The sequence below is a fragment of the Mytilus galloprovincialis genome, chromosome 1 (genome assembly GCF_965363235.1).
Source record: "Mytilus galloprovincialis chromosome 1, xbMytGall1.hap1.1, whole genome shotgun sequence".
Lineage (NCBI taxonomy): Eukaryota > Metazoa > Mollusca > Bivalvia > Mytilida > Mytilidae > Mytilus > Mytilus galloprovincialis.
Genome location: NC_134838.1, coordinates 105,500,494 through 105,527,738, shown reverse-complemented (window position 1 = coordinate 105,527,738; position 27,245 = coordinate 105,500,494). Strand labels below are relative to the sequence as shown.

The 27,245-nt window shown below is 30.8% G+C and overlaps 2 protein-coding genes across 13 annotated transcripts in view; one reads left to right on the top strand and one right to left on the bottom strand.

Moving 5' to 3' along the window:
- Positions 1-250: 250 nt before the first annotated feature.
- LOC143048806 (protein DENND6A-like) lies at positions 251-24,546 on the bottom strand. Of its 2 annotated transcripts, XM_076222678.1 has the most exons (20): positions 24,352-24,545; positions 21,734-21,772; positions 19,237-19,279; positions 18,439-18,548; positions 17,139-17,219; positions 16,633-16,738; positions 15,880-15,959; positions 15,069-15,134; positions 13,426-13,481; positions 12,711-12,771; positions 12,132-12,193; positions 11,677-11,772; positions 11,267-11,361; positions 10,835-10,897; positions 10,193-10,257; positions 8,935-9,024; positions 8,109-8,162; positions 6,069-6,281; positions 5,450-5,524; positions 251-4,824 (listed from the first exon to the last, which is right to left on the bottom strand). In XM_076222678.1, the coding sequence occupies exons 1-20, from the start codon at positions 24,505-24,507 to the stop codon at positions 4,705-4,707; spliced, it is 1,731 nt and encodes a 576-aa protein (XP_076078793.1). In that variant the 5' UTR covers positions 24,508-24,545; the 3' UTR covers positions 251-4,704. The 2 variants fall into 2 exon arrangements, with proteins under 2 accessions (XP_076078793.1, XP_076078799.1); XM_076222684.1 differs by lacking the exon at positions 15,069-15,134 and having other exon boundaries at positions 24,352-24,546.
- A 123-nt stretch (positions 24,547-24,669) lies between these two features.
- LOC143048737 (uncharacterized) overlaps positions 24,670-27,245 on the top strand; it is a 63,434-nt gene continuing 60,858 nt past the window's right edge. For all 11 annotated transcript variants that reach the window (XM_076222639.1, XM_076222618.1, XM_076222627.1 and 8 more), the window contains exons 1-2: positions 24,670-24,742; positions 26,483-26,701. In XM_076222639.1, the coding sequence (XP_076078754.1) occupies positions 26,513-26,701 (189 nt within the window). In that variant the 5' untranslated portion in view covers positions 24,670-24,742; positions 26,483-26,512. The remainder of the gene's footprint in view (positions 24,743-26,482; positions 26,702-27,245) is intronic.

Below are 27,245 nucleotides of genomic sequence, written 5' to 3'. Positions count from 1 at the left end.
TACAATAAAGTATAGCTGGCATCAATTATTTCTTAATTTTTTTATAACATGCACTTTACTATGAGGTAGCATAGAACTTTTAAAGTGTACATGTAACACATTCAATGAGATAAGACTTACAGGCAAAGGTATAAGACAGGAGGAAAAAATCAGAATCATGAAACACCAACTGCCAGGGCAAGATCATCAGATAGTGCTCCATTCAATGTACTGGAAGGGAACAAATATTCATATTATACTGAATCAAGTCTTGTTTCTTTTGTTTGTTTTATTTGATAAAAGACATAACAATACACGATGTAAATTGACATGGAAAACATACATATCTCAATCAATAAGAAATCAAATAGTACTCTTGTTTATTTCATGAACACAGATTGTTTTAGGGGGGATCACAATTACAACAGTTTTTCATGACAATCAATGTTTTGAGTTGTTCAGTCTGTGACCAATTTGACATTTCTGAATTTATTATAGTGATTATTTTTCAAGTAGAAGTACTAGTAGTTATTGAAAATTTATTAAAATACTGAACTTTGTATGAAGCTTACATGAAGCAAATTAGTAAAAAAAATGAAACCAGCAAACAATATTGTAATGTCATCAATTTAGGGTCCAACTGAATTGTCTTTAAATTATTGAAAATTGTTCTACCATTCCGTCAAGGCAGGAAATTAGTTTCTTCTTAAAGAGAACCATCTCCAGATATAATCTTATATTATATCATGTTTTCGTGTGTGTTAGTCTTTGAAGGATTTTAAAAAGAAAGTTATTCATAAGGAATGAAAAATTGATATCTGAAACTAATTTTGAGAGTGAAGTTATAGTTTCTTCTGCGAAATGGTACAGAAACATTGAAATAAGATGTATACTTGCAGATCAAATTTACTGGATTACCTCCCTTAATTTATTGCTTTTGATGAAGAATAGTGAAGAATCATGACACTATACAGGCTGTAAACTAAGAGTTCAATATCTAATATTTATCTATTTATTACTTTCATTCAAAATAAATCTATAAAATATGCTACAATTATTCATGTCTATTCAATGATTTCATTTATTTTTTGTAGGGTTTATTAATGGATATTTTCCAACTGAAATTTGATTAAAGCAAATTTCAACCAAGGAAAAATATTCTACATGTACAATAGTTTTACAGTACAAATCTTTCAAATTGGAATAGAAACACTAGGTTTGTATCTCTCTTTCAAGGCAAAAAATTCCTAGCATTATCTATGATGTGCAAAAATATTGACACAAATTTTACAAATATTTTCACACTTTTTTAAAACACTATTGACTAGAGCTTTGTTTGATTCATAATAGGTACAGTGTAACCTGCCTAATCCAACACTTGAGTATTCCAACATCCTGCTTTAACCCACACATATTCATGGTCCTAAAATAAGTGTATCCTTGCAGAAAAATCCGAGTATTCTGATACCCTGCTTAATCTGACATTTTGTTCTGGTCCCCCAGTGGGTCTGATTACACAGTTTACACTGTATATATATATATATATATATGCTTTAACCTTCTAAAAAAACAAAAGGGCAGATTGGTCGCAAGATTATTTAGTTGGTGTGAATTAAAAAAAAAACCATTCAATTACTCTACAAAACCTTTTTAAAACAGGCCCAAGCAATGAGTTAAAATATCAACAACTTCTATCTTTGTAGAAATTGAGTCAAATTTCAATTTGATTAACATTTTAGCAATTGGTATTGTGAAAGGACAAAGCAGGGAAGGATCCAGAAATTTTCGTAAGGGAGGCACACTGACTGCCTTAGAGGGGGCCCGTTCCAGTCATGCTTCAGTGATTCTCTATATAATCACCCAAATTTTTCCCACAAAAAGGGGTGAGGGTGGGGGTGGGCACCCTGAAAACCCTCTAAATATGACTCTGTAAAGTCTTTCAAATATGCACAGTAACAAGACTACAAGACATGACATTAACTATTATGTATATTATGTCACAAAACTATAACTTGACTAGTCTCATTATATACAGTCATGGAAAACTTTTTGATATATTGTGAACACATGAAATACATGTTATATTAATGAACATAGTTTTTCTGTTTTTGTAAAGAAAATATCATTTGCTTAAATAAAAATATACCATTCCATGAAAATTCTTATGTACACAATGCAACTTGCACCATTAAGCACATCAACAATTAAAACATTAACAATAAATTACACAATTATACAACCATTCATTAACAAAGGTTGGCAAGTATTTTTAAAAGTAATACTGGTCCATAATAAAATATCAACAACCAATAAAATTTAACCATCTTTTTGACTGAAATGTTGTTCATATAGAGGTTTGAAATATCAACTTTTTGCAAAATTTTGATGTTTGTTGAAAAGGAGAACTTGAGTATATTCTTTTTTTTTCAATTTTGTAATTTCAAATTGTTGAATTAAGTATTTCTTTTAACCACATGCTTCTTTCAAAGTTGATAATTTTGGATTATACAAAATGACCTCTCAGTGTGTGACTTGAAATATATTTGTACAGTATCAAATATCTATAAAATCAGATTAAAATATGAAAACAAATACATGATCAGGTGGGAAAAATAAATAAAAAAACTTATATTTAACAACCCTGATCTACCTGCTGGTAATAATCTAATCAGTCATTTCATTCAGTTTACACACCCTTGTTTCACAGTTGAAAGCCAAAGTCTTCTGTAGTATAACTTTTAGGAAGATTCCTCTTTTGTTATAAGGGCACTTGCTCAAAACACAGTTTGAATTAAAGGTATTGGTTTATAAGAATATCTGTGATAAAATGTTGTGTTATCTACATGGCCATGTTGTAATATGAAGGATGGTACATCAAGAAAGTAGTCACACAGTGACCATGATAACAGAGAAAATATTTAATAGTAGTCTATCTCATGATTTCAATCTGTTTTCTTCTTTTTAGATACCTAAGAAAGTAAAGTTCCTAGCTATAGCCACAGCAGTACAAACATGCAGAAAAGAACACTGACCAGTATACAATAAGCATGAAAGAACCATATGAAAAGGTCCAGAAAACAAGCTTCAAAACAAACAAGTCCTTCTAACAAACTTGATGATATTAACATTAATCTTAATTGATATGCAACATAGATATGGCAGTTTAGAATGAGTTAGTTCAAGTTCCCCTTTAATTTTGGTGCTTCAAAAATGATCACTCAATTATAATAAGTTACTTAAAGTGGAATTATCTCAAGGTTAACTTTATTCATACTACAGTAGGCTATTGAAATTCACTGAACTGTCATAATTGCACAGGGACTGAATGAAATAAAAGATTTACTTCTTTACTATCTTCGTTCTTAGGTTTCTGTGATAGGTTTGCTTTAAATATAAATATATGACAATTTTGATTTACAATTTTACAATGAGATTTTACAATTTCAATAATCCAACATGATCTGCATGACTTGTTTCAACACATGTTGCACGAACATTATAAAATGCAATACAATTGTAAAACAGATCACTGGGGTGCTCATTTTCGCCATATCTTTCAATTTTTTCTACATTTTATGTTCAGATCTATATATTTTTGAAGTATACTGATATATCTCTATGAAGATAACTTCAAATGCAAAATATTCTTCAGCTTGAAAATGTGTATGTTTGAAAATAATCTTCCGAAAAGTTAGATTAAAGGGTGTTTGGAATTGCCTGATGTTTTGTCGATGGGGGACACATATTTGCCGTTTTTATACATCCATTTAAACCCAAATTACTGCAGTTTTAAACAATACTTTTCAAATCAATTTCATTATAGATGGCAATAGCAGACATTTTAAAGATGTACAGAACTGAAATTTAGGGCAATTAGTCAAATATTTACTAAGAAATATTTATTTGAAATCGTGTTTTTCATTCAGGAAATTGGCCGAAGATCGTTGTCCATTTTTCGGTCCTTTGCGGTAAATGCTGTAATTTTGTCGTAGTTTAAATAATAATCATATTTGTTAAAACAATTTAAGTTACCGACATATTTCTTCCATTTCAGCCATCTTTTGAAGTATTTACAACTAAAAGTTATAAAACGGCGAAATTGTGTCCCCGGCGAAAATGTGCACCCCACTCTCAATCTTTAGAAATCACAAAGAGAAAATAGAACAGTCATTCACAAATCTACTACACAAACTTCTTAAAAGATAAATGGAATGTGTAAACTCAAATTTTCTACATGATCATGGCTTTTCAAGCCTTAAAACTAATGAATCTTTTTCCAAATAAAATTAGCATAAAAAAATCAAAGTCCATAAAAGTTCATCAAGAACAAAAATGCATCTAATGTAGATTATCAGTATCTGAACTGTTTCGTTGAAATCTATAATTTACAATTATAGAACATTTGATGACCGTTTTACTCTTTCACCTTTACTTATGAACCTTCTTCTATTCTCACTGTATTAAATTTTATTTTCACATGCAACCAAGATGTGCTCCATTAAAAAGGCATATTTTGGGCTAATTACCAGCAAAAATATTTCAAATTTTGTTGGCCTATTTTATCAAACAATTTTAATTAAAATTAATCAACTTTGCAGAGATGATATGAAACTTTGCAACTCTCTTTGTCCAGAATATCCACCTTACTGAAAATTTCAGCTTGTATTCATGTGAGACAGACTACAATATCATGTGACACGACATGTGACACAACATAAATATGTATCAGCTTTTGAGCACAGACTGGAGATCTTCAGGCAGGGATGATATAATGCCTTGTAAATGTTTCTGAAGTTTGTTTACATTTTCCATATTGACAACTAAGTTGTTGTTTGTAGCAAATGTCTGAAAAAGAAAAATAGTCTTTATTATTGTAATTCTTTGTAATGTCATATTGTTGATTTATTATCTGTACAAAGATCAATAAGTTTGAAGCAAAACCATTACTGCATATTTAGTATGCCAGTTACTGACTTACCTTAACTAAACTTCTAAACAAAATAATCTTTTATTTTTAGATAAAGATGTTCGCTTGCTTTTGGATTCTTGTCAGATTCTCAGAATCATCTGGTTTTATCCATTTGAATCCCTTAAAAAAATTTTCCATTGACCCCCATGTTTCTTTTTATAAATCTCTTACATGTATTAAAATGAGCCATTTGTAAAAGTCTTATAAAATCTTTGTTTTTTTTTTTTAAGTTTTTGAGTACTTAAACTTGTCAATGATAAAACTATGAAAAATCTAGAGAGAACATTTTCCTGCAAATATTTCAATGGTTAATATCTTGAAAACAAGCACATTGACCTATATATTTTTTGGGCTTTTTTGGTTCCTTTCTTTATTCCTTATCAATATATACTAGTGTTATGAAAAGCTTATTATTTTGAAACTGAGTAGGGAACCTCCTTAAGACATTAATGAAATACAGTGACAGGTGATTTTCAAACTGAAGCAGACTATGATATTTACCAATTTTTCACGAATTCTCAGGATCAGATCTACAATTTCTACTTCCTGTTTGTCTTGTATCCAATCCAACAAATTCTACAATAAAAAACTTTTATCATAAGTAATGACCTTTTTAGTATGTCCCAACAACTGAAAGTTTGGGGCATATTGTAATGTTTTACCCCTGCCTGTTCGTCGTTCCATTATGGGTATATAGCTATTCCAGATAACTCCATATAACTGTAGCGGCAAGATTATGGCCTGCCTATATCAACATAATTTATTGAAGTAAATAAATGTTGATATGCTGATTAAACATACAAACAATTCCTATAAACCCCTAGTGGTGAAGTCAAAACATTGACTATATTTAATTGACAGCTTCACAAATAACCTCTAAATGATGCACTTGAAATTTACACCTACAGCTTTTAAAAACAGCCTTGAAACTAACCACTTGTTATATTTCACACACAGCTTCACAAACAGAATATACATAATCTTTTGTTTTTGTGTCTTTTTTTTATCTAAAAAAGGTTCTTGTTGTCTGCTCTTTGGTCGGGTTGTTGCTTTTTGACACATTCCCCATTTCCATTCTCAATTTTATCTTTATAAGATCACTTGTATTTTGTTTACTTACAGCTTCACAAATAGCCTCTAAATGCAGCACTTGTAATTTTTGGTTGACTTCATGCTGTCTGAACTTGTACCATCCTTCAAAATTACTACTTCTAAAAAATCTTTGATACAGTCCCTGCCAATCTCCCTTGATTCCTGATGTCAGCTGTGGACCAGAATGTTCTACTGTTTTTAAGAATTCTTCTATATCAAATGGTCTTAAAACTGGAGGACTCTGAAAAAAATACAATTACCAGTTCTCAAAGAATATGAAAAGTTTTCTAAATGTCTGGTATAAAATACATGAGGCTTTGATAATTACCTGTATATAAATATTTATCATGAGGCTTTGATAAGTACCTGTATATAAATATTTATCAGTTTCACTCAAAAAGATTCAATACAAAGCTGAACTGAAAACTAATGATTTTTCATATTATAATCTATACTATTAAACGAGAAGACCTCACTTTGTGTGTCGCTTCTCCTTCTTCCCTAATAAATTAATCATCATAACTCTGTGTCCTATAGGTACCGTGCATAGTTGCATTTGTCATCCATTCCATTCTAATGACTATTCAGTTTGGGTTATTTTGGGAAAAAAACGAAAATTAAGGCGTCGGATATTGACTCCGTATTCAAACCAACTGTTAAGTCAGATATGACTCTGGTTTTAACATTGAGAACCAATTGTATGATAGATAACAAAAATTAAAAATAAATAAGCAATCAGGGCGTTGTCCATATCATGGTTTTTAGATCGAAAGAATCACTACTATTATACCTCCGTTTAAACTTGCTCATAATTTTCATAAGTACTCGGACGTGGACAGGACAATTATTTTAGCGTTTATCTGCATGTATACTATGATTAATATACTACTACAATATATAGAGACTGTCTATATAATAGAGCAGTGATCCCCATGGAGAAGAAACTTAGAACTTCAATAGTTAATAGAAAATTAAATACACTTTAATATTTATAATATAGAAACGTATGTTCATAGTAATACTATTATTTTGTTTTCTGTTATATCCCATTATTAAAATCTTTTACAAAAAATCATCCTAAAATAGTTACCATACTTTCAGCCAAGATTAAAATGCCTGCGTTTCGCTTTTAAGTCAAACAGGACTCCCGGATTAAACTTGCACATAAATTTCATAAGAGTACTCTGGGACAGGACAATAATTATAAGGGCTATTCCAGAAATAAATGTATGGGGGGTTGGAAGGCACATTGTATTAATAATACATGGGTGATGGGTATCAGAGCAACTTTTCACACTTTAATGCACTATAAATCTCAATAACATTTGTCTGGGTGGCGGGTGCTGACAAAAACTGCCTTCCAACCCCCCCATACATTTTTTTCTGGAATAGCCCTAATCAGTCGCTTTGATATACACTCTCTATATAAAGGACGACATCAAAAGATCAATGTAGGATAAAAGAAATAATCAAATCGTTGGGGGGGGGGGGGGGGGGGTAAACTACTGCAGGTTTTGTTTATCCGACATTGATTTTTTCATATATCCATATTGGTCAATAAATTTTTCCCATTTATCCTTCATTGAACTTTTGATGTTGTACCTAATAAAGCAGTGATCGCCTAGGAGAAGAAACTTGAATTTAATAGTTAAAAACAAATACACTTTAATTATAGAATATGTATGTGCATAGTATACAGAAACGTGGAAACGGACTTTGGAAGCAAGGAAGAGGGCTTAAACTGTTTTCAAATACCCCTATGAATTTTGATACCTTTTCTGAAATTTTCCAGACATGAAATCTTTTACAAAAATTCTCCCTACGACAATTTACATACTTTCAACCAAGCTCTAAATACTGTGATTTCGTGGGTGTGTTCTAGTGATAATAATAATACAAAAGTTAATCATTAATATCCCTATATAAGGGTGTGTGGGTTATATATCATTGTAAACCCAACAACACAAAATACTTCTGATGACATAAAAATTTAATTACAAATTTTCTCTCACATATTTTATTCAAGAATAATATAGGATATTTGCTTAAATCTAAAAGAATTTCTTACTTTATGTGGAGATATATTTCTCTGCAAAGGCATCAAACTTGCCATGTACCGTTCCTGAAAGTAAAATTACATGTATCTTAAAAATAAATGGTTACTCATGAACCATATGCTTTAATAGAGTTTACCAAAAAATGTAACTTCTAAAAACTTTTAACAAGATAAGCAAATGAATAAAATAATTTGTGTGACTGCTGTTGTCAGTGTAAAAGGGTTAATAATTGCCATAGTGCAATAAAAAGTCCATTGATCACTTAAATACAACAAAATGAAGAAGGAACAAAAACAGTTTTGTTTCTTAATTATGGAGAAGCTTCTGTGTGAATATCTACAACTCTATGATGGTTTGACAAAGCTGTGGACATCAGAAAAAAAACTCAGACTGTTTCGAAATGTAAGTGCAAAAACATGATTCCATTATCAGTTAAATAAGGAACAATGAATGTATCCATGGTGTACAGTTGATGTTAAATGGTAACAAGCATGTCTATAACATATTAATTAGGCAAATTTAAGTTAAAGCCGGATGGTCTAGGGTAACACTTTAAAAATGGCTCTTTGACTGGCAACCTGGCATAAAAAAATAATTTGCTCTGAATGCTATCTCTTGATCCCAAAGAAGTTCCTGTCCAAGCTATGTAAAATTTCATGAATGTTTCACAAAATTTTGTTGTTCAAAAACAACTTTTGACCACATAATGCACCTCGGTAAATATTGATGATTTCTAAGACAAAGCAACATAATGCAGAATAACCCTCTAACACAAGTCAATAAATGAGAAGTAGGTTTTTGAACATTGGTCCAGTTATGAATGTGATCAAATCTCACCAATGGTATAATAAAACTTTGTGTAATTTCTAAGAAATATCTGCGTAATATAGCATTCTGTGCTTCAACAGGTCTCTTTGTCTGTATACCCTGAAAAATATTAAAGTAAAATCTAATATTCTATGCAAAATTTTCAATCAAATAACTAATTTTTTGAGGATATATATTAGGCTTTTTTTATTTAACTTTTAATTGGAGTTTGTGGGCAAAAAATTTGGTATGAACCAATATGCCAAGTACCATAATGCTACCATGTTCCAGCAAGGAAACACCCTTAAGAGTCTTAGTTTTCCATAAACAAATATCACTTTAAGAAAATTCTAGCCTGAATTACCACTTTTTGTTGGGGATGGTATTATGAGATAAATAATTTTACAAGAATAATGAATCAGGTAAAATAATGCGTTCTTACGAGAAGATGAGGCATTAGTGTATCATTGTTTCCTTAAAAACGCTCTCTTAGGTATAACATACATCAAAATAATGTAAAGTTTGTATCACTATTTGGTATTTTACTATGTTGGTGCATTTCCAAGTTGACTTTAAATAAGTCATAATTTGAGCTGCATCAAATGGAATCCACCTTATGCAAGTACACGTATATTGATAAGATTTTGGAATATCTATTAATGAAATGAATGATAAACCCATTTTCAAACACTTACATACTTTGCATATAGATTTTTTGTCAACCCAAAATAAGTAAACAGATGTATTGATATTCATTTGCATAAGGCCAATTTCAATCTGACGCAGCTCATTTCTTGGTAGAGACTAGATATATTTAAATATGTAGATGTATTTTCTTTTTAAAGTTTATTTAAGTTAAAACTAGATGTGTCAAAGCAACATGAATGGCCACGTCTCAAAATGTTGAAAAATCTGCAATTTCTATAACACATGTGGACACAAACATGATGGTAGTCTCACATATCAAAAATCAGCTCAAAATCTGCATACCTGTGATTTTCAACAATTTATCAAAGTGCAAAGCCAGTAATTTCGGTAAAATTAGCAGAGCGGAACGAAACTTAAACTTGATCTGTATCTCATCATGGTTAACACACATACCAAAAATCAGCCCAATGTATTAAGGCGTTTAGAAAAAAACTTTGTATAATGGTTTGTTGCAGAATGACGGAATTTCAAAATTACGGAATTTCTTAATTTCGAAATTACGAACAAGGGTAAAACTATATGGCACCTACAACTTCGTTGCAGGGCCATAAAAAATACATATATATATACATGTTCTTACCTTAATCAATTTCTTTAATATTGCTTTGTCTTTATTCAAAAATGGTTTATACCTTGTATAAACACCTGAAATAAAAATATTTACTTACTGGAAAGCAAAGTGATTAAGAATAAATTATAGTAAAAGATGGCACCTTTACCTCTAGTTGTTATATTGACATTTACACAGCAGGAAACTGTAAAGTAAAAGTCTTAGCAATATCTTGAACCCATGAGCTGACTTTCTTCAGTGAGATAGTCAATTCATGAGCTGACTTTGTTCAGTGAGATAGTCAACCCATGAGCTCACATTTGTCAGTGAGTTAGTCAATCCTGCATGGATTCACTTTTATAATTCTTAGGTGATAAGTGTTTTAGAGAGTAGGCTGTGTATGTTAAAGTCTTTTGTTTGACCCAAGTGGGGATCTGGACTTTATTCATGTTATTATTCCAAATAATTATGACTTCTTGAAAGGCTATTTTATTTTTTTGCTTTGGCACCTTATAGCCCTCAGGACATCAAAATTAATAGGACAATCCTGTTATATGTTCTCATTATAAAACATGTTTGATACTCAATATTTGAAATTCTGAGACAATAATTATATTGAGCTATACATCAAAAGTTACATAGGTTCTCAAAACTAACTTCCTCATTATTTACCTGGTTTAGAATCCAATGTCTTCAAACTACTTGCTTTTTTCAATTTATTAAAGCCTTTTGGTGCTGCAATAAAAGGCAAAAATAGATTTTACATCTTTAGCTGAAGATCAACAAATACAAAATTCTAACGCAATAAAACCTCCTCTTTGACTGTTAGTTGTTTCCTAATACTTTTTCGCATTCTCAACTTGTCTTATAAACATATTTTATGAGGTATCTACTGTATTCATTAACAACTTGTTAAGACTGTTTGGTTTGACTGTGTTGCTGAATTTCTGTTCGATTCATGATAAAATATTTTTTCAGAGGTAAAACTTTCACATTAACTGTGCACAAGGTAAGAAATGTTTCTATTCCTTTTACACATGTCATTCCTTCTAAACACACATCACATACATTTTCTATCCCACACAAAAAACTTTGAATCCTTACTTTGAGTCATCATTTCACCAATTCTGATGATATGTGGCCAGTGCTGTAAGGTTTTGGCAAAAAATGGATTTGTGACTCCTAATATGACTGATGGTCTGAAAAAAATGAAGATAAACATATCACAATAAATTTTATACAAACATGACAAACGAAGTGCTTTCATAGTATATGTATAATCAAATAATTTCAAGGAAAGCAATTATAATGGCAATTAAAACAAAACTTTGATTTAAAAATATCAATTCAAATGTAGTGTCAATATAATAGACAATGAATGGCTCCAGAATACTTGACACGACACTATTAAAGAATTTTCACATTAACAAATACTCCAAATTTTATTCTATTTGATATAATTTATTGATATTATAACCAATTCATTTCAAAATACAAAAACTTTTCAAACTTACGGTGCTTGTGTTTTCGTTGTATACTCTTTAAATTCGCTGTCATGAATTGTGAAGTATGGTCGGTAATCAGAACAATATTTCAGTGGACTAATAAGACTAAAAATGAAAAAAATATTTACATAATGATTATGTTGGGTAACTAATAACTCAGCATCAGTTAAAACTCATTATGCACCAAATTAGATGGGACTTTCAAGTTAAGAATTGTTACTATATATGCTATTTTGTACAGGGATTACCTTGGCTTAGACATTTTCTTTCCTAAACTTTGTAAAAACGTATCTTTAAAATAGGTTCAAATTAGGCTGGAACTACACCCTCCCCTAAAACAAATTAGGCTTGAATTACACTTTTCCCCCCAAAAATGCAACCCTGTTTCTTTTAACAAAAATGTGCAGAAATAGCACACTAGAGAGAATTTATCACAGTAAATATAATTTACTTGTTAACCTTACCTAATAAGTGCTTGAACTGTCGAAGACGTAACTGATGGTGAGGCAGCCATCGCTACTAAAGGCTGTAAACAAATATAAAGTTGTCATTATCTGTTCACTTGCATAATGGTATAATAATGTTTCATTATTTATAAATATGAATAGATAATAAAATAGAAGAAGTCAAATTTCCTAAACTTAATCAAAATCAAAGGTTAAGTTTTACAGGTTAAAAAAATATTAATTCTATATTAACTACCCAAATATTATATATATATATTAATAAAGAGGCAGAGTTTTTGCTTAGTTAATGCAGTAGTTAATGGAATTTATCAAATAATTATATAAAGTGTATACAGTTTGTATTTTGCATATTGTTGTACATACAGTCCCCTATAGCTGCTTACATCCTTGTCCTTGACCTTTGGTGGATAGATGTCTCATTGGCAATCATAACATATCGTCTTTTTTTACAAAAAGGATGACATAGTTCCAAGTAATGTTCAAATTAACTCATTTGATTTAAAGGAGAATATAATAAAAACAAAAATAAATAATAATGAATTTTAATGTATCTTCTAGAATTAATAACATACTTACCTCCCCTGTTAGTACTAATTCCCACATCATTTGTATATGAGGTAGAATTGACTGGAAGCCACTGCAAATATAAATAAAGCGAACTTTACTAACAATTCCAAATAATTTCAAATAATTTGTGTTGTTTTGAGATACTTGTTATCTTTAATACATGTATATATCATTCTGAATAAACAAGCAACAATCAATCATTTGATACAGAAAAGAATTGTATACTCTTCATAAAAATATACCCCTTATTTTATTACAATTGGACAAGGTAAGTCAGTTAAAAAAGGTACCACAATATAACTCTTAAGGACATAAAATATTATTTAATAAATTTCGGCAAAATAATAAAATACTTTTGGTTTATCCATCAAACTTAGGGTTAGTCAGAAAGCACCAGATATTTTTCTGTCTAATTCAAATTTTATTTGCCCGAAATAAACATTTCAATTATAAACATGGCTTTTCACTATTTGCATTTTTTGGAACCTGTGGCTAATTACATTCATTGCTTGTACACCATATTGAAAATAACTTTACACCATGGTATCTACATTGTAAACCAATCATAATGTTTTTGTGAACAGTTTCGGGAACCAATACCTACAATGCACTGTACTTTGAAAAAGTTCAATTGTTTATATAAGAATAATACTATAACAAATTGTGACTTGAATGAAGAGTTGTCTCATTGGCACTCATAGCACATCTTCGTATATCTAGTTACCTAAATATATCAACTTCACATAAAGAAGGTAGAATCACATGGGCAGGTATCATTGGCTGAAAAAAATAAAACAAGAAATTGTTTGAGTCCCTATCACATTGACATCCTTAAATATAATTTTAAATTCAGTCATTGATATCTTCTTTTTTTTTACATGAATCTTTTCTTTTAGCTTGCTTTTCTTTTTATTCATTATAAATAAATTTAATTATCCTTTATAATCCAGCATAAAAATAATTTTATTATAACTTTCTTTTTGACCTCATTGTGTTATTAAAACTATATAGTATAATTGTTGTTGCCATGAACCAATTGTCAATTTATTTTATTCTCTTAACTTAAAAAAGTGACTTTAATTGCATCTTTAAATCATCTTTACTTTCAAGTGAATTCAAATGTTTCACCAGATTATCTATCTGTCAAATAACAAGATATATACATTTTTTTTTGTAATCAAATATGAATATTATAAATAAACAGCTGCGCCATGAGCGCATGATACGCTCGACGTCTTGTGTGGAAGTTTTATTTAATAATCATAAATAGTTTCTGAGAAAGTTTTAAGCAATAACCATATATTGTTTTTGAGACACGGCGGGACATGTGAAACACCCAACCCTGTTTTTTTTTTTACAAAAAAATAAATATCACTAAAATAAAATTTTGAATCAAAACCAAAAAGTATACAGATCTTTAGATTAATATAACAAAGAAGTGTGTAAAGATTTAAGCAATAATCATTATTTATTTTTGAGATACGGCGCGACATGTAAAAAAAACCTCCCCTGTTTAACAAAATACTCAATAACTCCAAAACATAGTTTTGAATCATCACCAAAAAGTATACAGATCTTTAGATTAATATAACAAAGAAGTGTGTAAAGTTTTAAGCAATAATCATAAATTGTTTTTGAGATATGGCACAACATGTAATAAAACCCTCCCCCTTTTTTACAAAATACTCAATAACTCAAAAATGAAATTTTGAATCATCACCAAAAAGTATACAGATCTTTAAATTAATATAACAAAGACATGTGTAAAGTTTTAAGCAATAATCATAAATCGTTTTTGAGATATGGTGCGACATGTAAAAAAACCCTCCCCCTTTTTTACAAAATACTCAATAACTCAAAAATAAAATTTTGAATCATCACCAAAAAGTATACAGATATTATGATTAATATAACTAAGAAGTGTTTAAAGTTTTAAGCCATAATCAAGAATCGTTTTTGAGATACGGTGCGACATGTGAAAAAAACACACCCCTGTTTTAGTTACAAAGAGCCGTAACTCAAAAAGTTTTAATCTTATTTTCACCAAAAAGTATACAGATCATTTGACCATCATAAGAAACAACTATATTAAGTTTCATGAAATTTGGATAAGTCGTTCTCAAGTTACGGTGCGACATGTTTACGCCGGACAGACAGACAGACGGACGGACGGACGGACACCAGACATTTGTATACCATAATACGTCCCGTCAAAATTTTGATGGGCGTAAAAAAATCACTATATACTACACTAAACTCTCATGTTTGATACATATATAAGATCACCAAACAAAGTATGGAAAGAAAATACTTTTAACTTCTTCTTATTTTTGTTTATATAAACATAAAACTTTACAAGAAACTCACCACTACAGGAGATTTATTTGTAACTTGACCTAGTAGAACTTTATCAGATCTAGAAGGTATTCGTACCTACAATAAAAGCACTGGGATCACCACAACATGCAACATGCAACAACAATATAATACAGGGTTACAATTCACAACAATTATATAATATTTCTATTGTTTTCATGAAATTGTTTAGATAGTATGTCATTTTTTATTTTTAGTGGCAGAGAAATTGGGGTTAAAACTTTAAAATTAGAAAGATCATATCATATGGAACATGTATACTACGTTTCAAGTTGATTTGACTTCAACTTCATTAATAACTACCTTGACCAAAGACTTTAACCTGAAGCAGGACAAACAGATGAACAAAAAAACCAACGGACCGAAAAACATAATGCCCCGAAGTGGGTCATAACAACTAGCTTACAATACATATCAAAATATAACTTGCTACAGTAATTTGTTTTTAATGAACCATGTAAATTTCAATACTTCAAACCAAATGAAAAAGATTTTTATGGAAAATAGGATATATATATATATAATCATTGGTAGTTAAAATTTCAAATTCTTCTTGAAACAGAATTTCATTAAATCGGCTAAAATGAAATATGCCCAGATCAAAAATAAATTAAAATTAACCTCACTCTAAAGAAAAAGAGATAAAACATGCAGGGATTGGACTAGCCACTACTCTTGTTTCCATAAAAATAAGAACAAGCTGCTTTCTACTCAGCAGCATGTAAGTTTCAGCCCTAATCATAAAGTAAAGACGAAAGTCTAGTGCAATGTATGATGTTCAATGTTTGATGTGCAGTATTACCTGTAAGACTGTCCCAAATATAGGTAGATTGACAGTTTCACCAGAGCATGGAGCAGGCCATTGATCTATGTCATGACAAGCTGAAATTAAACAGTTTGAGAATTAGATAACCTTCTGATGGAAAAACAACTTGACTACAGAAAAACAAGAAGTTCATTCAGTGATTATGAATAAACTGGCAACTTTGATATCTGCAATCTTTTCTATTCTAGACCAAAACAAATTTATCCCAGATTTTCAAGCAGGATCAACAAAATAATTTTTGAGAAGAATCTCTTAATAATTAATAATTTGATATGGTGATAATTTTTAGAAAAATTTATGGACATTTTTTACCAATTGTAAGTGCTTCTCTATGTACAATCTTTCAACTATTTTAAAAGAATTCATTCAGTAATGTTTTCAGTTTCATTGAACCAAAGGTTTACTTAAAATCTTTGAAAAATCACCTTTACTGTATGTACCTTGATCTACAGAAATTTTTTTTTGAATTTCAAAAGTTGACATCAGACATATGAAGCATGGACAACGAGAAATGGCAAAAGATTACTCATCTTTTGTCAAGTACATGTAATAATAAGATATAAAGATATAAAATGCCCTAGAACAGAAACTGGTAACACAGGATTGTAGAAGTATTGAATTGTGTAGATGTAAAACAGACGCCAAATAACTTGTGGTTTATTGTAATAAGTTTGAATATTTACCTGCTTCTAAACTTGGTTCACCATTGTCAAAGTATTGAATATTTACCTGCTTCTAAACTTGGTTCACCATTGTCAAAGTATTCAGGTGCTAATATTGATATGAGCTCAGAAAATAAGGCAACAAATGGAAATCTGGATATCAATACTACTGACTGTAAAATAAAAGGAATATGGACTCATTTGCCATCAAAATATCCTAACCACTTTCAGTAAAACTTACTGACATATCATAAATAAATGGATCATAAACATTGAAGGAATTAGATTTGAGAAAACTGTGTATTAATTTCTGTCATTTGTAAAGAATGGAAAACAAAACCACCTTGAGTATGAAATGTGTTAAACAACCCTATACTATTATGAAAATATTACTATCAGTTGAATCAAGAAAACTCTACCAAGTAATGATTTCTGCTGCTAGATATAACTGCTTTATACTAATAGTCCTGTGATTTATGGATTCTGAAAAGGGTCTTGAGAAAGACAAAGCATTGACACCATGGGAAGTGTAATTGTCTTCTTAATTTTTCCTGATGAAAAATTTGTTATCACCTTCTGAAAATATCCTCTTCTAATTGATTTGTCTTTAGTCTGACGGAAGTACACAAACCCACAGTAATGAGCATTGTCACCCTACAAAGTAAAAATCAAGTATTCAAAGATATAACGAAAAAATTTAATTGAATTGAAAAATGACTCTAGAAATACGAAAACACATAAAGATAAATATTTCTAATAGACCAGGAACCCTACTGTTTAATGTTAGTTCATCTTTTCCTTCTCAAATATAACATTAGAAAAAAATCACCAAATTCAACCGGTATTTAAGTGAATTCAAAATATGGTACGAACGGACCCAAGAAAAGATTAGAATGCGTTTTTGGAGCGAAGCAGCACCAAATACCGTCGACGTCATACATGTGACTTTGTCAGTATTTATATATTCTTTTTTTTTTTTTAATGTTATGCTTAAATCATGTATATTGTTCTCCTTTTAGACTTTTATGAGAAAAATGAAGAAAGCACTCTGAATTTCTGACCGTTCGTATTTCCTGTTTTGAAGAACGTTTTGAATCACTTGTTTACATCGTCAAGGGTGCTTTCATACACGCCCGCGTTCCAAGGTCGTCAAAGCTATTTTTGAGAAGACCCCTTAAAGCGACCGTTTCTAAGGCACTCGTCGTAAGAAACATGCGTTAAAATATGCGCACTGGTAAAGGGCCGAGCCACCTTAATAAAAATTTAATGAGATTGAAAAGAAAGAATACAGTATGAAGACAATCTCATGACTAGTTACTAAATAATAACATTATCTTCTATTGTTTCTTGTTTATGTTAATTCATACTAATTTGTGATGTTACACTATTGTTTGATAAGGGTGAAGGTTGGTACTTATAAAAACGTTTAAACCCACTGCATTTGTTCACACCTGTCCTAAAGTCACTTGTTTGTCATTAGTTGTTTTGTTGATGTGATTCATAAGTGTTTCTCGTTTTTTATATATAGATTAGACCGTGTTTTTTTATAGTTTGAATGGTTTTACACTAGTAATTTTTGGGGCCCTTTATAGCTTGCTGTTCGGTGTGTGCAAAGGCGTCGTAGTGAAGAAAGTACTTTTACCTATTATGGTTTACTTTTACAAATTGTGACTTGGATGGAGAGTTGTCTCATTGGCACTCACGCCACATCTTCTCATATCTATTAACATTACTTATTATTTGAAGAATTTAACAATATGAAACTCTATACTTGCTCATTCAACACCAAAATGAACCTTGAATTAGTGAATGGGCTTTTCTCTTATCTATATATAAATATATCATCAATTTTTTGGTAAATAATTCAATATACCTGTATAGAAACTGGCAATTCTTTGTTGATTGAAATAAATGATTTGTTGCCTGGTTTCCTGCCAGGAGACTGACGTATTCTAAAATTAAACTGGGTATCTCCCATACAACCTGAAATAGATGCAGCAAAATCTAGGTCTGAAAATAATATGACAATTTTGTGTACAACCTTAAAGTTGAGTCAGATTATCGAAATACACCATTTAATACTATCTTACTTTCCTTAAAAAAATGCTTATATTTGAGAAAAGCTATAAATTTTCGACATGACAACATTCGTATAAGTTTATCTAGAGGTTTTAGGTATTCATATAGACCCAAATTGCGCCCCTTTTATAGCAGACCTATTGCTGTACTGTTCTGAATCACAGTTTATAGCCAGCTATTTCAGTTTTACATGATAAACTATACACATAAATTTATGCAAAAAGGGACAATTTATATTTCCCTGTTGTTAATTTTCTTTTCTAAAAGGTGATGTTTTATTGTCATCGTCTAATGGTGTTTAATATATCCTAAATCATTCGTTATTTAAATCTTAAATGTGATGCTATCTGAAGTGGTTTTCTTATTGATAATGTTATGGATGTGATGCTATAATTTTTAGAAACAAGATGGTATTTCAATTTCCTTGTTTTACCACGATGCTTAATGAAATATCTGGGGAGAACAACGTGAGCCTGTAATTGAGTAATATTTGTTTTATAGTATAAATTGACTTCATCTGAACTTTGGCGAGATACTGTTGTCTCATTGGAAATCATACCACATCTGCCTATTTTTATACCATAAACTTTACCTGAATTAGAATCTGGGAAAGACAGGTAACAGATGTTGGCTTTCTGAAAGAAAAAAAAAACATGTGGTATTTTTAAATGATTTAAAATAAAGTTATGGTCAATCAATTTCAAAATCTACAATGCAGCTTTTTTTCACCTTTCAGGTTGGCGAGTATCTCAATAACAAAATAATATAATTAATCATATTCATTTTAGGACTATGCATGTTTAATTCTTTTCACTATTATTAGTTTATAACAAGTTGTTAAATGTAATTATATAAGGATGTCCTGTCTTAGCATTAATATCCAATGTCATTCTGTGTGTGTGTGCATTTCTTTGGCTTGGTGTCACCAAGGAGGTTATATTAGAAAGAGAGAGGACGAAAGACGATAATTACACATAAAATGTTACCGACTTTTCTGTAAGTGGGTGTTAATTAGTAGAGATCGACTCTGTCACAGAGGGAGATTTTGTCCTAATTACATACCCGAGTAAAAACGGAAACACCCGAGGTGTCATAAACTGACCGGATATGCAATTATTGAAATGTTAATCAGATTTTTTGTGATATTTTTTATCAAGTAATTAAAACTTAAAATTTTATCTTAAAAGTAAACTTATTACCAATAGAAATAAAACGAATATCCGTCTCATTGCCGTCAATGTTAATATCAACAGTCATAACAAAAAGTCACTTTTACGTTGTTCCCGATAAATTCTCTCTGTTTCAATTGCAAATATTCCTTCCGGTCGTTACCGGTCACCGCAACTAAAGTACTTTGCATATTCATCTTTGTTTAAAGCAATGTAGTGTTGAATAAAAATCGCTCACTAACTTTCCTTTAAACCCTCATAACTTTGTCATTTCTTTATCTTTTTTCACCGTAGACAGACGGTTGATTTTGAAATTGCGCGTCAAATCTTTTTCCAAATCATAAGCACCTATACACTGCACTGTAACTAACTAGAGGCTCTCAAGAGCCTGTATCGCTCACCTGATTTTACTTGGGTTTTTGAAATCATATAAAAAAATATAAAATTTGGCTAAAAGTAATAACACTTGGCCAGCACCTCATAAGGAAAGGAACATTCATGCTATGTTTGATTTCATTCAATTCAGTGGTTCTTTAGAAGAAGACTTTTGTATGCATTTCCCATAGGGTCCTATGTTAAACTAAGTCCCCCACTGGCGGCCATCTTGGATGTTGCAATGGCGACAAAGTAACAACACTTGGTCAGTATCTCATTAGGAACATTCATGCTATGTTTGGTTTCATTCCATTTAGTGTTTCACTAAAAGAAGACATTTGTATGTATTTCCCGTAGGGTCCTATGTTAAACTAAGTCCCCCGCTGGCAGCCATCTTGGATGATGGATTACCTACAAAGTAACAACACTTGGTCAGCACCTCATAAGGAACATTCATGCCATGTTTGGTTTCATTCCATTTACTGGTTCTCTAGAAGAAGACATTTGGATATATATTTCCCTTAGGGTCCTATGTTAAACTAAGTCCCCTGCTGGCGGCCATCTTGGATGATGGATCGGCTACAAAGTAACAACACTTGGTCAGTACCTCATAAGGAACATTCATGCCATGTTTGGTTTCATTCCATTCAGTGATTCTCTATAAGAAGTTCAAAATGTAAAAAGTTAATGACGACGGACGCCAAGTGATGAGAAAAGCTAAAAATACACCTGAACTTTAATGATCGAGTCACTGATAACAATCACGTGACATAAGCGATTTATCTAATAGCCCGAACTACTCCCGGTAACAGCCCGGTACATCAGAGGGTCATATCAAGTGGGTGATAAACATGTCGGTTTCTTTATAATTTTATCATTTTTCTCTGATCGAGCTGCTATCCTGGGGATGCTAATTTTGTATCAAGCAGAGTGTTCACTCTCCTTCTAATATAACCTCCTTGGTGTCACCCATAACTTGTCCTTTACATTTAGTTTCTGTTGTTGTTTGAATGTTTATGCATTGCTTAATTATTTTCCAAAGAACATAGTTTCCCAATATGCCTATAGCTATAACACCACATTTTTAATACATGTACCACATTTGTATATAAAATCGATTCAGATAGCACCATAGCATATATTTGGCAATTAAACCTGCATAAAATAAACACTTGTCTAACCGCAACAAACCTTTCATGAAAGACAGATCTAGATCTGTAAATTTGTTGCAATGATTTTTCTAAGTTTTTCTACAGTTTGGTAGTTAAGTCAACCAAGATTGACATTATATAGGAGAATGTTCAAATTCTAAAAAATACACTTCTGTCTATGTTGGTGATCATTCCAGTAACCGAATAGTCTTGCTTAATGAAATATCTCTTGTTTTATGTTTACCATATCAGGTTAACTTTGTGTCAGCAATTAAATTTCTTTACTAATTGTTGCATGCAGTCTAAGATAATGAAATATGTCATATTCAAAATTCTAACATAACAACATACATTGAACATGTATATTTGAGGGGATATTTTGTCCTTGACCTACCTCAGCATCTGTTAACTTGACATGACTTGGATAAATAAGCTGAAATAAGAAAAACATGTTTTGTAAGATATAAAAAAAACACATTAACATAAACTACAACATAGCATTATATAGCATTATGCTTTTTAGCTTCTTTTCAATGTTTTTCTGAGGAAAGTTACAGGACGTTGTTGCTTTGTGTCCCTGTCTTTGCAGCAGGTTCCCAACTTTGTTCCACTTAAGTTTATGCTGTCCTAGTGCCGGTATTCAATTAAGATCCCAAGTCAATTTCTTCCCATCTCCCCTACATATTTTTATAAATTTTAAGTTAACCCATAAGCTAGAGATTGTTTGTGCATGTATTAGTCGTGTTCAGCCATCCAAATGGAGCTTTCGTCAGTAGAAGCTGATACACTTTACAAATTTGCTATCAGTTCAAGACTTTTTCCTGATTAAAAAATCAATTATATCTTCCTCCCTTTATAACAATAAAAAAAAACCCATAGCAGATCCATTAGTTAAGTATTACTGAATTAGGGGTATAGCCAAAACAACTGTGGCCAATAAGGCTGTGTGGCTGAAACCCCCTCTAGTAATTAACTGCATTTGAATATTAATTTTGTGCAAACAAACCCAGGAGGTGAATGTTTAAGGGAGCGAACAGACTTACGATAATTTAATCATTGTAACAAAATTCACAGAAAGTACACAAATTTGAAAGTCTTCTTCAGTTTCAGAAAACCATAACACATACTGATGTTTACTTTCCGGCACATGCCTGGTAAAAAAAAATCAAATTTGTGAATTTTTTGAAAATATATTTCATGCTTTTTTATGTGCATTCCAAAAAGGTCATGGATGTCAGACAACTTTGCTGAAATTCCTTGAAGATTGGAAAACAGCTTTGGATAAAAATATGTATGTGGCAGCTATTCTAATGAATCTTTCTAAAGCTTTTGACTGTTTACCACATGATATTCTTTTAAGTAAATTATCTGCCTGCGGTCTTTCTTCTAAATCAGTGAAATTACTTCAAAATTATCTTACAGATCGTAGGCAACAAATCAAACTTCAGGGAGTACTCAGCAGTTGGGCTGACATCCAGAAAGAGGTACCCCAAGGCTCAATCCTGGGGCCCCTATTACTTAATATTTTTATTAATGACATATTCTATTTTATTGAACATGGTACCCTGTATAATTATGCCGATGATAATACTCTGTCATATGCTGACAACAATTTTGAAACTTTATTATGTACACTTGAAAGAGAAAGTGCTGTTTTAACTGACTGGTTTAGATTTAATTGTATGCAGGCAAATCCTGACAAATTCCAAGCCATTGCAGTTGGAAATAAAACTTTTGCAAAAAAGCCTGTTTTTAATATACAGTCAGCAAAAATATCCCGTGATGAGATTGTCAAACTTTTAGGTATTGATATTGACTATCAACTTATTTTAATCACCACATTAAAAATATTTGTCATAAAACATCCCAACAACTGAATGTTTTAAAGCGCATTGGCTGCTCACTTACAAAATTGAATTAATTGACCATTTTCCACACATTTATTTTATCTAATTTTAATTTTTGCCCTTTGGCATGGCATTTTTGGAACAAAAATAACACCACCAAATTGGAAAAAATTCAGGAAAGGGCTTTACGATTTATATATGAAGACTATGTTAGTTCATATGATGGACTACTTTTACGAGCAAAGGTTCCATCACTGAAAATAAGACGTATGCTTAACATGGCTATTGAGTGTTTTAATAGTTGTATTGAAAGATTGTAAATATAATTTTAGATATTCTAATATTGTAGATATACCTAAGGTCTGAAAACCAACCTATGGTAAGAATTCTTTTAAATACACAGCTGCTGTTTTATGGAATGATCTACCTGATGATTTTAGAAAAATTGCTAATTTTAGTCAGTTTTATTTTTAAGTCATGGAATGGAAATGACTGTAAGTACACAGTTTGTGCAGACTTTTAGTTAATATATTATGCAAATTTATTTACCATCTAGATCATAACCTGTTAAATATTTTATGCTATGCATTTGGCCAGCTTTTATGCCGAGTTTACACTTATATGCTTATGGCTTTAATACCTAGCTTATGCTTACATTCTGCTTTTAGTGCTTCATTTTTGTGCTGTGAAATTTATTGCATGTGTATTATGTGTTGTATTGTTAAAAATGTCTCATATGTCAGTTAAAAGCTCATTACAGCTTATGTTTGTGTATGTTTCAACTTTGTATACCTTGCTGACTCTAAATAAAGCTTATTTATTTATTATTTATTATGTAATGCATTAAAATTAAACGGTTAAACATAGATTGTCATATTTTTATTATGTTAAATATTTGTAACTTAATCAATTTTTACAATTTTTCTTTGTTTATTTAGCATGTTTTATAGTAGTGCAAATACAGTGTCAATGAGTTAAATATTTCTCCTTTCGTGTATGTTCGCTATTCTCATGATGGTGTTACTGAGAAAGAAGGCTAATACACACACATCATAATCGAGCATCGAGTTCACTGAAATCGGTATTAATGTTTATTTTTTTTATTTATTTTTTTTTATCAGCTGTTTATAAATCGAAGAGTTAAACGACACTCGGTTTCCCATACCTCCATGGCCTGACCTAATTCTAGGTCAAACGTAACAACACAAGCACAATATAACCAATTTGAAAATCTGTCCCATGGTAACATAGTGGGTGACTGTGGGCCATCATCTGGCGATTTTTCTCGATGGAAAACAGGTTCTTCTTTCGTTCCTGCCATTTTCGGCAGGTGTCCTTCACCTTTATTGTTGTTAGTCTCGAATCAAAAATCAATTATTTTCAATTCTTCTGTTTCATTAAAAAAATTACTAACAGACTAGTAACTTATATTTATTTTGTAACCTAGTATTAATTATTTACTTTTACACAGATTAAAACAATAATATTCTTTAGAGATTAAATCACACTAAAATTTTAAGATGGCTGTCTCCTGAAAGGAAAGAAGAAAATGAATGGTAAGATATCAGCTTATTTCGATATGTTTTAGTTGTTCTTAGAAATTTTAGATAGGTAAATAATGAACATAGGTGAATAAATATTTAGTTTCAACATGATGCATCTATTATTATTGTCTCGAACAGGTAAAATAAACCCTTACACGAAATGTTATGGTAAGGTGCTTCCCTATATGCTATACTTCAGACTATTCAGTATTTCAATAACAAATATTTTCAGTTAGAATGACTTATAAACATGTTCCTAATGTATTCCTGTTTAGGTTTTGCTTGAATGATATAGAAAGATGTGATGGTATTACTGTCCAGAAATATTTTCTTTCTGGGAACTTAGGGAAGTGAATACTGTCTTTTTTGTCAACACCAAAATGTGTTGTTATTTGACTTCTTGCTGCTGAGTTTCTTTTTGCTTTTTCATGTAAAAAGCATCTTGACGTTTCATATCTGTGATGTTGCAAAACTTGTGCCTCTCTGTAGAACAGTGTATCCCTGCAGTCCATAATTTTTCCAGTGTCAATGTAGCAATAATTATCCTGAAAATGTTTTTTTTAAATATGAAAAGTTAAGTGAAAATTATTGCTCTAAGATTGTTATCGATGATGTTTTTAATACGTCAACATCATTTAAAAATTAAACTTTTAACCTTGAGGCCAAATAAAAAAGTATGTGTGGTTCCAGTTACATCTGAAAAAAAGGTAGGGTAGGTAGGTAGGGATTTTTTTTTATTTTATGTTTTTTTCTTACATTGAGTCTATGGGAGCAACATTTTGACTTTAACAGTGCTTAATGAAAAATGACAATAAAATCTTTAGGGTAGGCTATTTTTAAGCCGAAAAAGTAGGGACGGTAGGGTGACTGGAACCACACATATATCTTTATTTGGCCTGAGATATATTTTTTATCTTTCTTGTCTTAAAAAAAGAATGTAAACTAGCTTTATACACGCTTTTGTTTTAATTTTGTCAAGTGAAATGGTTTACTGATTGTAACCACCTCTGAAATACTAAATTATATTATCCTTGTTGTCTGATTAGCTTACTTGATATTGTTATAATTGATAAACTGTGAAAAATCTTGAAATACTTATATAAACAAACATTGGCACCCAATGAAAATAAAAATTAAAAACAATGTTTGTACAAATATGAGTAAATAAAAACTCTGAGCAGGCGAACTTCTTCTTGTAGTAAAGTATCAAAAGGGTCATATTAAATTTTTCAATCTACTCCTTGTTTTGGTAGGCTAGGCAAGAAATTTTATAAACATTATTATCCATATTCATTTCGTTTGTTATTGAATCTGGTTTATTATTAATTTGTTGACCACTAATTGCTTAAAATTGTAGAGAAATGTTTGCAAATACAATTTTTAAAAACCCCAGAAAAACAAGAAGAAATTCTCTAAAACTATTTTCTATTGTCTCATTGATATAAACTTAAATCAATAATAATTCTTTTTCATTTTCTATGATGAAGGACACACTGTATAAATTGCCATACACTTAAATCTTTAAAATTTGTTGATATAATGATTGATAAATTGTTTTCTTCTCAATACTCAGTGGCAAGTATTCCATGCAATATTAAGGACTTCTGAGAATAAATTTATAATACATTAGTTGCTCAATTGGTCCTATGCAGAAGAAGATAGAAGATTAACAATTATCTGTGTAAGAATTTTAAAAGAATGAAGTTTTCTCAGTTCAGGCTCTATTATATCTTGTATATTTTTATATTTTAGGATAAAGGAAGAGGTTAGCATAAGTCAGCCATGTCTGCAGTGGCTATTTTGTCCTGTCAGCCAAATTCACATCCATTTCGTGAGCGACATATTTCGCTTCATGAACCAGTCAAGATTGGCAGATCTGTAGCCAGAGCTAGACCCGCGAACAACAATGGCATATTTGATTGCAAAGTTTTATCCAGAAATCATGCCATGCTTTGGTATGAGAATGGCACAGTAAGTATATATGTAAATGATGTATTTGCAGTTCTTGTGTGTGTGGTTGGTTTACAAAACATGTGTTCATACACTGCATTCCCTTACTTGGTGTGAAAGGTATTTGATAATGCTATATATTACCATCAGTATAACAATTGTACCCTCAGTAACATTCTTGTATGCATCATTATGTTAAGCCAATCTTTACCCATCTTTCTAGAGCTTGAAACTCTATTTAATGTGATGGTCATAAATTCATACATGAAATTCAAAAGTCCTACAATGGCAGTGTTTTCCTTTTTTCACTAAGGGAAGGTGGCTGTTTTAAAAAAATCACTTGCAACCGGGTGTTTTTTTTTTAAATGTCCACCTGTTTTTTTTTAATTTACTGTGGGTGCACGTGGGGGTCACAAAAATAAAGATTAGTATAATATTCACATTTAATGGAGTTGAACAAACATAAATAGACGTAGTCATATTAATTGTCAAATATTCTTTGATTTGATTTTTTTCAACAATTTATCTCTTTTCTCTCTTCTTTCATTTACAATTTTATGTCCTG